Source organism: Pavona decussata, unplaced genomic scaffold, assembly GCF_977016875.1.
Source record: "Pavona decussata unplaced genomic scaffold, jaPavDecu1.1 SCAFFOLD_261, whole genome shotgun sequence".
Classification (NCBI taxonomy): domain Eukaryota; kingdom Metazoa; phylum Cnidaria; class Anthozoa; order Scleractinia; family Agariciidae; genus Pavona; species Pavona decussata.
The window spans coordinates 863,326-877,642 of NW_028145664.1; the positions used below are offsets into that span (position 1 = coordinate 863,326).

General features: G+C 36.7%; 1 protein-coding gene across 1 annotated transcript in view; it reads right to left on the bottom strand.

Moving 5' to 3' along the window:
- The window catches only part of LOC146456089 (uncharacterized), a 201,870-nt gene that overhangs the window by 158,540 nt on the left and 29,013 nt on the right, over positions 1 to 14,317 (bottom strand). The window contains exons 10-12 of the mRNA XM_085093543.1: positions 13,639 to 13,726; positions 13,140 to 13,175; positions 8,760 to 8,919 (exon numbers count right to left, since the gene is read on the bottom strand). Coding sequence (XP_084949669.1) covers positions 8,760 to 8,919; positions 13,140 to 13,175; positions 13,639 to 13,726 — 284 coding nt within the window. The remainder of the gene's footprint in view (positions 1 to 8,759; positions 8,920 to 13,139; positions 13,176 to 13,638; positions 13,727 to 14,317) is intronic.

Here is a 14,317-nt window from a genome sequence, read left to right on the forward strand (position 1 = left end):
TAGAAAAGTAAATCCTCATGGCCATGTTGTGTGGAATTTTTACCCGATAAACACAGTCCATGTTGTTTGGATAGTTGTTTGGATATCCGGGACTTTTCAGTACGTTGTTGACAACGGCACCACATCCTGTTGGATTAAATAGACATTTAGTATAAATGAATAATTTCTTAGTGAAAGATCAGTTTGTGATAAAAGTTAATGCTAAAAAATCACGACATTTCGACCTCTCCGAGGTCAATTTCGAGCGCGGGTAAAAATAAAACAAAGCTTAATAGCATAAATATATTGCAAGCAGTTAAAATCGGTAAGAATGTCATTAACGTTAAAATGTGATGAAACGTGTCAATTATAATTATTTATAAAGTTAAAAAAGGACATAAAACAATGAAACAATAAAACAATAACGAGGCTTGCTAAGAGCTGATCTAAACAAATAATTTTGCGCGGATGGAATCACACTGTTTATTTCCTGTTGGTTTAAGTTCTTTGTTAAAAAAAAAAAAGCATTTTGAAAATGAGGCAGTCAAGTTGTTCCGACTTTTTCTTAACATTTTAAAACTTCGCGCAATGCCATTTGGGGCTATATTGTGCTGCTCCTTCAGGCGGTTTCCGTTTGCCAATCCCTTGAGTTCTTCAATTCGCTGGTGAAGGTGTCGGCACGTGTTACCGACATAGCCTGCATCGCTCAGGCTACACTGAAAATAATAGACAACGCACTGTTGATTCACAAGGAGTGGCTTGTCTTTCCTCACTTTGATTATTTTCGTTCGTGATCTTTCGACTTGTGTACACCGGGTTGGTATCCTCATTGATCTTCCAACTGAGGTCTCCAAGTTGTATGCGCAGTGCGTTTGCAGATTTCTGATCTTTGAAAGGCAGTACGATTCTTACTGGGGCTTTTGCTTCTCAAGTACTTGCTGTTGGATACGTGAATCCTCAGACACTTTTCAATCAATGAATTGGCGGATGGTAGACTGCACAAGTTTGTCTGGGTAGCGCAGTCGGGAAAAAGTCTCTCATTCCTTATTAATGAGCTTCCACGTAGATGAGAGCTTAAATACAAGGTTGAGGATGTTTCAAAATTTTAAGAAAGTGTCAGAACAAACTTTACTGCTTCATTTTGGAAATGCTTTTTACCAAAGAACTAAAACCAACGCCGAACAAACAGTGTGATTCCATCCGCGCGAAATTATTTGTTTAGATCAGTTCTTAACCAGGCTTATAACTGTTTTATTATTTAACTGTTTTATGTCCTTTTCTAATTTATGAATACTTAACATTAACACATTTTATCACATTTTAGCGTGCATGACTTTCTTACCGATTTTAAGCTGTTTGTAATATATTTATGCTAGGTTTTGTATTTTACTCGCACTTGTAAATGACCTCGGAGAGGTGGAAACGTCATGATTTTTGAGCGTTTACTTTTTTACAAAAAAATTAAATAACCATTATAGAAAGGTTTAAGGGAAGAAAAACTGAGTAAGAGAACATAAAAAGGACGTTTTAATTAAACATGATTACTCTCCTTTTTCAGTACATTCCAAAAAACATTCACTACAAGTTCAATTTATTAGATATTAAACTGACAAAAATCAGCACAAAATAACGGTATAAATTAATTAGTGTATAGCTTTGTACGGTGTCACTACTTAAATAAAAGCTAAGCTTTGTGATACGTTTTTTGTTCTTTACTATAATTAAAAATAAAGAATAGAGCGTTTTACAGGGAAATGCTGGGAATTTTTCTCCTATGGACTACGAGTCAAACGTTAGTAAATAATAAAATAAATTTTCTTCCTTTGGTGATAGGTGTTTTTGTTGTTTTGGTTAAATCTTCGCCTTTGTATCCCCCTTAAAGTCGAGTTCCGAATTGTTCACGACAGCGCAAAGGGGATCTGGGTAAAGTCAAGTTGTGACGTAAAATCGAGGACGACGCTCAAGCGATTTTCAGTCAGTTATCGTTGTTTTTGAACTGTCAAAGCTTTCTGTAGCAAAACCCATACGATTCGGGCTCTATAGTAATCAGAATTCTACTGAAATTTTACAACGTCATTTACGTCATCGCATTTGGAGACGAACTTTGACTCAGGCGACTCAGAAATCAGTTTTATTGCTGGATACGAAATGGAACCCGATTAGGATTTATCCCGTTTATCACCACAGAGATAACCCAAACCTCGAGTGAGTCTAGCGATGACGAAGCTGTTGCTTATGCTGACGACCCACTGGCGGACGAGAAAAGGACAGCGAAATACCAAGGGGAAGTAAAGGCCGTATTCGAAAAGACCGATAACAGCAATGTAGAACTCAGGGAATGTAAAGATTCGCGATTGTTTACTTTAATTCCACGCGTCGTTTTGTCATGCTTATTGATATTTTCCATGTGTTGGTATGCTTTCTTTACACGCTAAAGCGTTTGTATTTCTTAAATCATTTATTCGCTTACATAACGTTACTGTACTTCAGATGCAAGGGTAGAAATTGTGGAGTCGTTTGGTTGCAAACATGTGCGAACGTTGTTGCTAGCGCTGTTGTGAACGGTAAGATTGTCGATCACTCGAGTGTTGTTCTGCTATCACAGAAGTATAAATTGCTGGGAAAGCGGTGATTCCGAATCTGTCTCGCTCTAACCTGTTGTTTACACTCTGGACGGCCGCTGAGCCGTCGCGCCACTAAATTATAAACCTCACTCGCTCTTTACACCCTGACCGCCATTATGGCGAGCCACCGAGACTTCGAGCAACTAAATTGTTAACTCTACTCGTTCCTTACACGCGACTGGAAAGCGGCCTCACTGAGTTATATACCTCTCGAAATGTGTGCCTCTATTGTTTATTTGCTCCGAGTCTTCATCCTTTGATCATTAATCCTTTGTGCATGTGCAATTACATACAAAATCGTCCGTTACAAAATACTTCGAGCATATTACTGAACTCTTCGATGACTCCCATCGAGCACGCTTCTGTCTAACAAAGTTGACATATCTTTTTCTTCGTTTCTTCGCCTCTAGACGCTCATCGCCTTAAGAAGGTGTCGTACAGTACGCTTTTCTTTCTTGCAAATTACTAACCTTACTACAACCTCTGCAACTAACTGCAATTAGGAGTCGAACCTACTATTACTAGTTCGGATACTCTACCACTGAGCTACAGGAGACTCGTGGAAGCTAAAGCCATTAAACTAGGTTTATGGGACAAACATCCTGCATACTACTAGGATTGGAGTGCAATGAGTGGCATATGCATAATGAGAGGAAACGTGATGTGATAATTTTTTTAAGCCTGAGAGCATCTGAACTAGTAATCGGAAGGTCTTAGGTCTTACTCCTGATAGGAACACTCGGAATTTCTTTTTCTAAGTTTGCCTGTGTTATTACTGAATAATACATCATAGTCATTTGTTCACCAGACAGTGTCAGAGCATTCCAACTAGTAAACGTAAGGTCTTAGGCTCGACTTCTGATAGGAGCACTCGGAATATCTTTTTCGAAGTGTGTCCTTTCAGGCACAGAAATTGAACAAAAACCAATCAGAACAATTAATTAAAGAAACACTTATTTTACCTAAAAGCAACAGCTATATTAAGAAAAGTTTATTTCTTTATTTTGAAAAGGAATTTTTCATTTTGTGAAGAAAACTGCCTGTCAAAATTTGGTTGCCATGACAGCATCAAAGTCAATAAATCCAAACGACCACCCAAAAATTCTTTCAGTTAAATTTCTATAAACGACCTTAAGTTTCATGGAGTTTGCGCAAATATTAAAAACGTTATGCAGGTTTAAAGTCGCCGTGGACAGAATCCCTCCTACCAATCTACATGCGGTTAATCTAACTATATAAAAGAAACAAGTAAAGTATGTGTAGTGTTCTCGTGTTCTAAAAGTGACGTCAGCAACCACTAGACCCATGCTCCTTCACTCGGTCGTGAACCAAAATGGTGGTGATTTTAGGCTATTTTCCGTTTTTCCACAGGGTACAAAATAGCGAAGATTTCACCAAATCAAAAAAAAAAAAATACTTCTGCAGAGATGCCTACCAAATTATGGGGTTTTTTGTGGGAGAAAAAATGGGGATGGAGGGGTTTAGGTGAACTTTGATTGAGTGAGCGTATTGTTAGTATCAATGGAGGCTGCCTGAAGAAGACTTTTTGTCAGTGGAAACTTGCAAGTAAAGAAATATTACACATAACTTCCATGTGTTTTATTTCAGCAAGTCATTCGAAAACCCCGTTTAATGTTAAATATTGCCAAGAGAATCTGGCTTTAAAGTATTTAAGCAACATTACTTAAATTAATATCCTCTATTGACATAAGACGTTATCAAAGTTTTACACAAAATGCATGTACTTGGCTAGCAGAATCAATTTTTAGAAAGTGACAATCAAATGCTGATTACCGTGAACAAATACAATAACAAACCAGCTTTGGTAAACTTACTTCTTCACCAAGTTTACAAAAAAAATCCACTCAATACATTGCGCCGATTAAAACGCTTTGCTCTGCAGACATGAAGGCGTTGGAAGATGGAATTTTCACCGGCAAATTTTAACAATGTACGAAGAATGAGAAATGCAGTCATCTAATAGTCAATGCAGTAGTAAGAACATAGTGAATGGTGGTCTTTGTGTTGTTGATGGGTTTGTCAAAAGAGGAGTTATAGTGTGTTCTGTTAAAGAGTGCGTTGTAAACTACATCAATGAAGACCTAGGTGAACCTGTTTATAACTGAATTGGTGCATTTTTTAACTGACCGGTAATGGTAAGCTCCCTAATTTCCAATTCCTTATCGTCGCACAATTACAATACAATACAATATTTATTTTGCCACATACAACAATTACAGATGGAAAAAAAATGATGAAAATTGACGAAAGAAAATAAATGGCGAGAAAACCTGAAAGAAACCACGAGGCTTATAAAGTCAGGCTTCCTCACTTTTAAAAAATAGCTATCTTATATTAGAATTACAATATGGACTTATGATAATTAACTTTGACCGCGCACACGTACACACACACACACACGCACACACATATTAAGTAAGTTAGTTGAGAAATACAGCCCTACAGAAGTTAATACCTAGAGAGAAGAAAATCTTGAAGCTTTCTTTTAAAAGAAGCGGTGGAGGGAGAATTAGTATGCGACAGTTGTCACAAGAATCTTCATATGGATATTATTGTTTAAAGAATGAAGGTGAAAATGTAATGTGAATTAAATATGTATTAGTCATATGTATTAGAAAATCTAAAAGTTAGTTACCAAAGGAAAAAACAAACACAAAGGAAAACAAAAGAAAAGGCAAACCTGTAACCGAAAACGTTTTTGAATCTGTTCCTGCTTGGTTGGTAGCCGTACAAGTGACGTTTCCCTCCTTTGTAACTTTTACAACTACAGTATCTGTTCCCTGACGCAAAATGGTGGAATTCTGAATTAGCGACATATTCATGGGACGAGTTCCTTCAGCCGAACACTTTACCACGTAACCTGGAACTGTTTGCACCGCTGGAATCGTTATTTTCGGTTTATCTGAAAAAGTATGAGGCAAAGATAAAAGAATACCGTTTTAGAAAAGTGTCACTCCGGACTTAGTTGCATCTTTAGTGCCTTTCGGAATTACATTTTCTATTATCCTTTTCACTTCTTTCTCAGAAACGTCAACAAATTCGCTAAACGGGCATTTTAAAAATTAGTGCTGCCACTTCAATTATCTCGCGCGAGATGATTATAGAAGGATATGACGCAATCCTCGACCAATCAGATGAACAGAATCTCTATAATCGCCTGAGTAATTATACTAAACTGGATATATTTAACAATTATTCCATAAGCGCGCGTTTGAGATAAGATGATAGGATATAATCGTTTCATATCCAAAACGCGCGAGTGGAATAATTGTTTTATTAAAAAACAATCGATAGATATTGCTAGATCTTGATGATTTTGCTTTGCAAGAACAACCAGGATATAAATTAAAGGTGGCTTTTTTCGGGCATGCTTTAATGGCTCATGACCGCTGTATCATATCCCAAGAAACATTGAATTATGTTAACTTTTCTTCAAAACTTAATTATCTTAAGTGAATGACAGGACAGCTGGCATGAAGCCCATTTTTAGCCAGACTTGGCCATTTTAAATTATTTTGGCACCACTCTGGTCCAAGTGATATGTATACAATTGTGAATGTCCTTGAATATCTAATTTGCCAAATTGCACAAGAGCGCTAAAATATTTACCTACAAACAATAAGAGTAGAGTTATAAAAAGCTAGTAGAATAAAAGAGTCAAATCATGCGCTGTGATTGGCTTCCCGAGCGGTCAAGATGGAGCGATCTTTCCCGCTCGGGATTACCCGTTGCCAGTGAGCTCAGCATCGAAAGTTTAATCCACAAACAATGCAATATTTCGTTTCATTTTCTTGTTGTTCTGGGCGAAACGCTCACTAAAATGTTTTCAACATTTGCCTTAAGAAATGGAAAGGGACATGAAATCTTTGGGTAGGGTAAATTTTTTTTTAGCTTTAATGACTGTGGCGTTGAATTTATGGGTTGCCCGGCAGTGTCAGATCTTAGAGAGGTTAAGGGAAGTCGTTTCCATGCCGCTTAAAAACGGTTTATAATTAATGGAAATATCTCGTTCACGTTTCAAGCAATCCAAAAACTCTCTGCTTATCCCATAAATCTATGTTGTTAGGTGTTTTGTGAATTTTTAAGTGAATTTTGGGTATATTTGGGAGGAGATAGTTTTTCAAGAGGGATTGGTAAAATTAAGAGAAATAAGAAATTTTGAGGATTTAGTGAAGTTTTAAAATTAGAGTTTTTAGCTAATAATTAATAGACGGATACCAAGTTAGTCCACTAGAAACTTGTGGTGCTCTTGCGTGGTAATCAACTGTCTGTTGGTGTTTTAAAAATCATTTTCTTTCTTTTATCCGGCTCTTCTTCAAACCTCTTAAAATTCCATTCAATTTCACGTTTACCCCGTTTGCCACGTTTACCACGTTTACCACGTTGTTTTTAAATTCTAGCATAGTGATAGTTGCGTTCAGTGTTTAGTGCAATTCAGAAAAGTTGTGTTTCTCAAGTTCGCCGAAGCACACGTTTTTATTTTTCCTGCGTCTTGCTTGTGGTAAACAACAAAATCTTCTCAAAGTAGCTTCGAGACAAACCGTGCATTCTCTTTCACTATAAGTGTTTTATTACCACGTGCACTGCACGATCCGCCGATTTCAACAATTTTTTCGGTCCACTATACTTAAATTATGTAAAGAGGCGAGGGCTTTGAAGCACAGGAAAATTATGGGGTAAAATTTCTTCTAATTAGTATGATCTATGTAGAGCATACTAATGAGTAAACAGAGCACGGGTACGGGTACGGCTTGCCATCACCTCTCAGAACTTCCAATATGAATCTTGTAAGCCAGTAATTTGCATCTTTCACGGGGGTGGTTCCCAAATCAACTGGAACGGACCTATACTTATCTCTAAGGGTTTGTCTGATACGGTAACCGCCTGAGGGGTGTATTTGCTAAATAACCGCGCGCTTAATCTAGTACCACTTGACGATTTTTTTTGTGCAATAGTAACGCTTATATTATAATCGATGAATAATTTATCATAATAAACAATCCCTGAATAGCAAATTGACATTTACTTTGGAGAGTATTTCGTCCGACTCTTTCTACTTACCGGGAAAAACAAAGGAGAAATCTAACTTGTATCCTCTGTGCGTGACAATGCCGTCTGAGTGAAAGGTTAGCACAGCATAGTGTCCAGTGAAACTGATACTCAATCCAGACTTCACCCCACAGTATGTACCTACGATATAGTTGTTATCATTGGCAATCCTCAAGTAGTCATACCTGCGAACAACAAAGACGTATTTGTTTAGATTATTTATGATGAGATAACATAAACTTAAATGACATTAGCTTACACAACTTGACAATATAATATGTGGCAAAATTACACGCATTTTTAAATGTTTACTGAGTTAAAGGAGCACGGCCAATTACTAACCAATAAGAGTACATATATACACTAAAGTAGGACAAGGTAATCGATAAAAAAAATGCTAAAGTAATCCATGGCCTTATGATAAATAATGCAAATACAACCACACAGAGAAACAAACTTTATAAACAGCTTACCTATCAATTTGTCCAGGAAAGAAAAAGCAAAGGTTCCAAAACAACCCTTAATCAGGCCAGCATGAATTACAGACAGGCGCGAAGAGTAGAAAATCAGATCACATACATGCAAAACTTGTTTATCACATGTGGAGATGACAATAAATGACAAGGCAGACTAGTTATTGATTTTATTCTTAGCCTCAGATCAAAACAACAACAATAACAACAAAAAGCAAACAAAAACAGAAAAAGAAGCAAAGAAACAGGCAAATGAGTCTAAAGATAAAAAAGGGTACTTTTACAGTAATCAGACTAACAAGTAACTTTGTTCTTTACGATGTCTCAAAAACACTTTTTTTCGAGTAGTGTATATACCATTTTTTTCTTTTTTTTTTTGTCTTTTATTCTTCTCTAGGCATCTCCACAATATACATTAAAAGAATAAAGGTATTAAAATAACGGGGAAAGGGCCAAAAACAGAAAGACTAATACTTAGCACTGATGTTAAAAAAAAAAAAAAAACAAGGTTCAAGTAAATACAGACAAAACAAAGAAACAATCGCAACCACCGTTATCATTCAATGGAGGTTATGTAATGTATACTCTAAACACTGATTCGATAGTTTTGTACCTGCAAAATCCCCAAGAATACTCCAGGTTAATATGGGAAAAGTAAATGTTTATCGCCAGGCCATTTGGAATATCAACCCGATAAACACAGTCCATGTTGTTTGGATAGTTCTTTGGATATCCGGGACTTTTCAGTACGTTGTTGACAACGGCACCACATCCTGTTGGATTAAGTAGACATTTAGTTTTAATGAGTAATTTCTTAGAGATAGATCAGTTTGTGATAAAAGTTAACGCTAAAAAATCACGACGTTTCGACCTCTCCGAGGTCAATTTCAAGTTCGAGTTAAAAAAACAAAGTTTAGCATAAATATATTACACACAGTTAAAATCGGTAAGAATGTCATGAACGCTAAAATGTGATAAAAACGAGTTAATTATCTGTTTTATAAAGTTAAAAAAAAGGACATAAAACAATGAAACCATAAGAACTGATCTAAGCAAATAATTTTACGCGGACGGAATCACACTGTTTATTAAATGTTGGTTTAAGTTCTTTGATAAAAAAAAAGGGGGCACGAAAATGAGGCAGTCAAGTTTGTTCTGACATTTTCTTAAAATTTTATAACTTCACACAGTGCCATTTGGGGCTATATTGTGGTTTCCGATTGCCGATCCCTGTGTTTTTCAATTCGCAGGTGAAGACGTCGGTACGCGTAACCGACATAACCTGCATCGCCCGGGCTACATTGAAAATCAGATAATAGACAACGCACTGTTGATTCACAAGGAGTGGCTTTCCATTCCTCACTTTGATCATTTTCGTCCTTGATCTTTCGACTTGTGTACACCTGGCTGATATCCTCATTGATCTTTCGACTGAGGTCTCCAAGCTGTAGCGCTCTCCGTTTGCAGATATCTGGTCTTTGAAAGGCAGCAAGGTTCTGATTGGGGCTTTTAGCTTCTCAGGTACTTGCTGTTGGGTACGTGAATCCTCACACACTTTTGAATCAATGAATTGACGGATGGTAGACTGTACAAGTTTGTCTGGATAGCGCAGTCATGAAAAGGTCTCTTTGAGGCTTTCTCATTCCTGATCAAAGAGCTTCCACGTAGATGAGAGCTTAAATGCAAGGTTGAGGATGTTTCAAAATTTTAAGAAAGTGTCAGAACAAACTTTACTGCCTCATTTTCGAAATGCTTTTTACCAAAAAACTGAAACCATCACTAAACAAACAGTGGGATTTGATCCGCGCGAAATTATTAGTTTAGATCAGTTCATAACAAGGCTTATTGTTGTTTTATTATTTCATTGTTTTATGTCCTTAACATTGACCCATTTTATCACATTTTAGCGTTCAAGGCATTCTTACCGATTTAAACTGTTTGTAATATATTTATGCTAAGTTTTGTATTTTACACGCACTTGAAAATGACCTTGGAGAGGTCGAGACGTCGTTATTTTTAGCGTTTACTTTTTTACAAAAAAAAAATATTTTTAAAAAACCATTATAGAAAGGTTTAAGGGAAGAAAAACTGAAAAAGAGAACATAAAAAGGACCTTTTAATTAAACATGATTACTCTCCTTTTTCAGTACATTCCAAAAATATTCACTACAAGTTCAATTTAATAGATATTAAACTCTACAAAAATCACCACAAAGTAACGGTATAAATTAATAAGTGTATAGTCTTGCACGGTGTCGCTGCTTAATTAAATGCTTAGCTATGTTATGCGTTTTTTGTTCTGTATAATTACTATAATTATAAATCAAGAATAGACCGTTTTACAGAGGAATGCTTGTTTTGGTACAGTTCATCATTTTTTCTCCCAAGAACTATGAGTCAAACGTTAGTAAATAATAAAATAATTTTTTATCCTTTGGTGTTTGGTGTTTTTGTTGTTTTGGTTAAATTTTCGACTTTTTGGCCCCCTTTAAGTCGAGTTCCGAATTGTTCACGACACCGCCAAGGGGATCTGGGTAAAGTCAAGTTGTGACGTCAAATCGAGAACGACGCTCGAACGATTTTCAATCAGTTACCTTTATTTCGAACTTTCCAAGCTTTCTGTAGCAAAATTTGTTCGATTCGGTCTCTCCTTAGCCTTTAGAATTCCACCGAAACTGATTCACAATGTCATTCACATCATCGCATTATCCGGTTTATCACCACAGATAACCCCAAACCTCGAGTGAGGCTAGCGATAACGAAGCTATCGTTTGTGCTGACGACCCACTGGCGGACGCACAAAGGACAGCGAGATACCAAGGAAAAGTGAAGGCCGTATTCTAAAGGACCAAGTACAGGACAATGTAGAACTCAAGGAATGTCAAGATTCGCGATTGTTTACATTAATTTCCACGAATGCTTTTGTCGTGCTTATTGATATTTTCCATCTGTTGGCATGCTTTCTTCTCGCGCTAAAGCGTTTGTATTTCTTAAATCATTTATCCGCTTACATAACGTTACTGTGCTTCAGATGCAAGTGTAAAAATTGTGGAGTCGTTTGGTTACAAAAAATTTGCAAACGTTATTGCTAGCGCTGTTGTGAACTGTAAGATTGTCGATCACTCGAGGGTCGTTCTGCTATTACAGAAGTATAAATTGCTGGAAAAGCGGTAATACTAGCATCAAGAGTTTCAGTTTCTGGTTGGGTTGAAGTGTATTGTGGGATGGAAAGTGGGCACCAACTCTGAAATATCCGCCATATTGGATTCCTCGCTGTGTGTTTCAAGGTGTTCTTCTCGATGATATTTGCCACCTGAACGGCAGATAATCGACTGCACACTTCGACTATAGAATCTGAATTGGTAATACTATCTGCCGATTTTAACACCTGTGTCATAAAGCTGCTAACAACACGCATAATTTGCGATCATTTTTATCGATGTAACATGAGCACGACTTAGCAGTCACATTTTTGGGTACTTTTTTCTTTTTTTTTTTTTTTTTTGTGGTTTTCTATTAATGGGGCTTTTGGTGATTTGAGATTTTTGATCAAACAGTGGTAAGACGTTAAATAACTGAATGCTTTAAGGCGATATGTGAATTGCACAGGAATATGTTCGTGGAAAAGATGCATTTGCAGTTGTGAGAGAGCCTCGACTGTCTCTAGAGACGTGGACTGTTTCTTCACCAAACGGCACGAAACGAACACTACTGTTATTGTTAAGTCTGTAAATACCAAAATAGATGATCCGTTATTTAATAAGACCGTATGCTTGTTTCATGGTGCCTTCCGACAGGAAATTGAATTGAAATAATGGCCACAATGAAAGGGCCATAGAATTTTGATAAATCTAAAATGATTGCATTCATACAACATCTCTGTCTGATATCTCCCCAGAGTACCTCTCTTCTGTCCCATTAAATGACAAAAAATAGTAAAACTAATTATGGCCCATAAAAGAAAAACGTTAAGTGCAAATATATGTAATGAATGCAATGATAATATGAGACTATTTATTGTCACCCCCAAATTGCACAACCCTCAATCAATGGCTTACCAAGGTAAGCCATTTTATTTTAATTCATCCCCTTTATTTTCGATTCCAAAACACGTTCGTAAATTCCCAAACAAACCTTTATAATTTACGCCGTAGCGTAACACTCATCGTGACACTCAAATTACAAAGGTCGAACAAAGGTCTTTATTTTGGGCTACCTGTGGTCACAAACATTAAAACCTACCTGACTATGCACAAGGGCCGGGGGTTAAAACCAGTTATTATTTGTCATGCTGAAATCTACTTAGGCAGCTATTGGATCATTTCTAAAATTATACTGTTTTTGGATTTTGTGTACTGCCTGCACATTGTAATAATTATATAAAAAATGATACTACAAGGTTGTTCAGTTTGGAGAGAGCTGCATTACAAAAATCTTCTTACGGTCCAACTGTCTAATTGAACTCAGCCAAACAGTGATTTGGGTAATCCTCCAATTTTTCGCAATTTCCAAATAGGACAACTTTTAGTTAGGAGCATGAGAAAACAACTGGCATACAAGCACTCGCTGATTGGAATTTTTGGGTTGCCTTTAAGGTATTTTGGAAGGTAGTAAAAGTCTTATTTCCGATAGATATTTGTTTGTGAATATTCAGTTTTTCGCGCAGAAGTGTAAGAAAACTATCAAAGGACAGCTGCAGTATATTGAGAATTTCGCAATAAGAAGTGTGTAGTTTAATGAATATCTGTGCTCTGTATTGTTAAAAACCCCATAAATATGTATACTATTTGATAATGTGAGAGATTGTTTCGTTTTGTTGGCCCACCTGCTCTAAAAGGTCTTCCAAAAGGCTATAGCAGAGGAGCAGTATAAGAACATGTGATCTAATGAGTGTAGTTTAGCATTGAGGGCAAATATTGTTGTCATAGATTTTGGCTCTAGACAGACTTACTTCGGTAGGAAATGTGGAGACTAAGCTGAGGTGTGTACTTACCGGGTGGGGATGGTGTTGGAGGTCGAGGCGTTGTAACTGGAATGAGAAATAATAACGAAATCAGTACAAAAACAAGAATGAACGACTTTGTTGTGGACAGGTAACTGCTTGACTACAAGACTTTTTAAGAAGGAATTGCCTAAGAATATATCAACACCCTTTAATTTAAACTTCATCATGTTTATCAGAGCTGTGGAGATTATAGTTCCATTTGTTTTGTAATTTAGGGTTCATATATACATTCATTAATTGTATATTACCATTATTCGTTGGAAAAGACTAACTTAGAGTTCGCTTCTCGCTAGCTGCCATATTTCTGCGAGTTATTAATGACCTACAACAGCGAACGCAAAATTGATTCTTTTGTTACAGTTCATGCGTTGTATATTTCCATACTTGCCTGCTTGACACTGCTGATTGCTAACCGTGTATTTCAAGAAGTTGCTTATTTTGCTTTACCTTCTAAACGGTGTTGTTATTGTAATTCTGAAGCACTTACTTGAAGAACAAGATCCCGACTGCAAAGAAAAGTCATCGATTGCGATATCGCCAGTGAAGCTACTTTCTGCTTCTCCTCTAAATTTTACCTGAGGTAGATGGAAGAATGAATAAGTTTAGGTGCTTACCGTCTGTGAATATATACACTCGATTGAAAAAAATTGTCTCGTGCAAAGTGTAAATCGTAAAAGATGCGATCCTGATGGAGTTATGGGGGGATCTAACTACCAACTGCATATTTCGTGCTTTCGTCTTTTTCCGCGAGAAATGTTTAAATTTTAAGGCATAAAAACTGCCCGTGCTTTTATTTTCTAACAAGAAGAAAACAACCGTTTCACAGAAAGCTGTTGGGTCCTATCCTTCATGGTTTATACTGTTTAACTGACAACCTCTTTTTTAATCAAGTGCAGCGAAATGTATGCCGATAGGCTATTCAAAGTGGAAACAACCAATTTCATCTGCCATTTGGTTCGCTTTACCTAATCACCTTGGAATTTTACTATAATAAGAAGCGAACCCAAAAAGAAACGAGAAAACAATTTTTTGCCGTTATTTAGGTACGTGTAAAAGCCGTAAGTTTCAAATACTGACCGAGACGCAAATTCTCAAATTACATCATAATTTTCATGACTAATAATTGCCCATTTGAAGAGCAACGAGACGGCCTATGGACCCTGGCT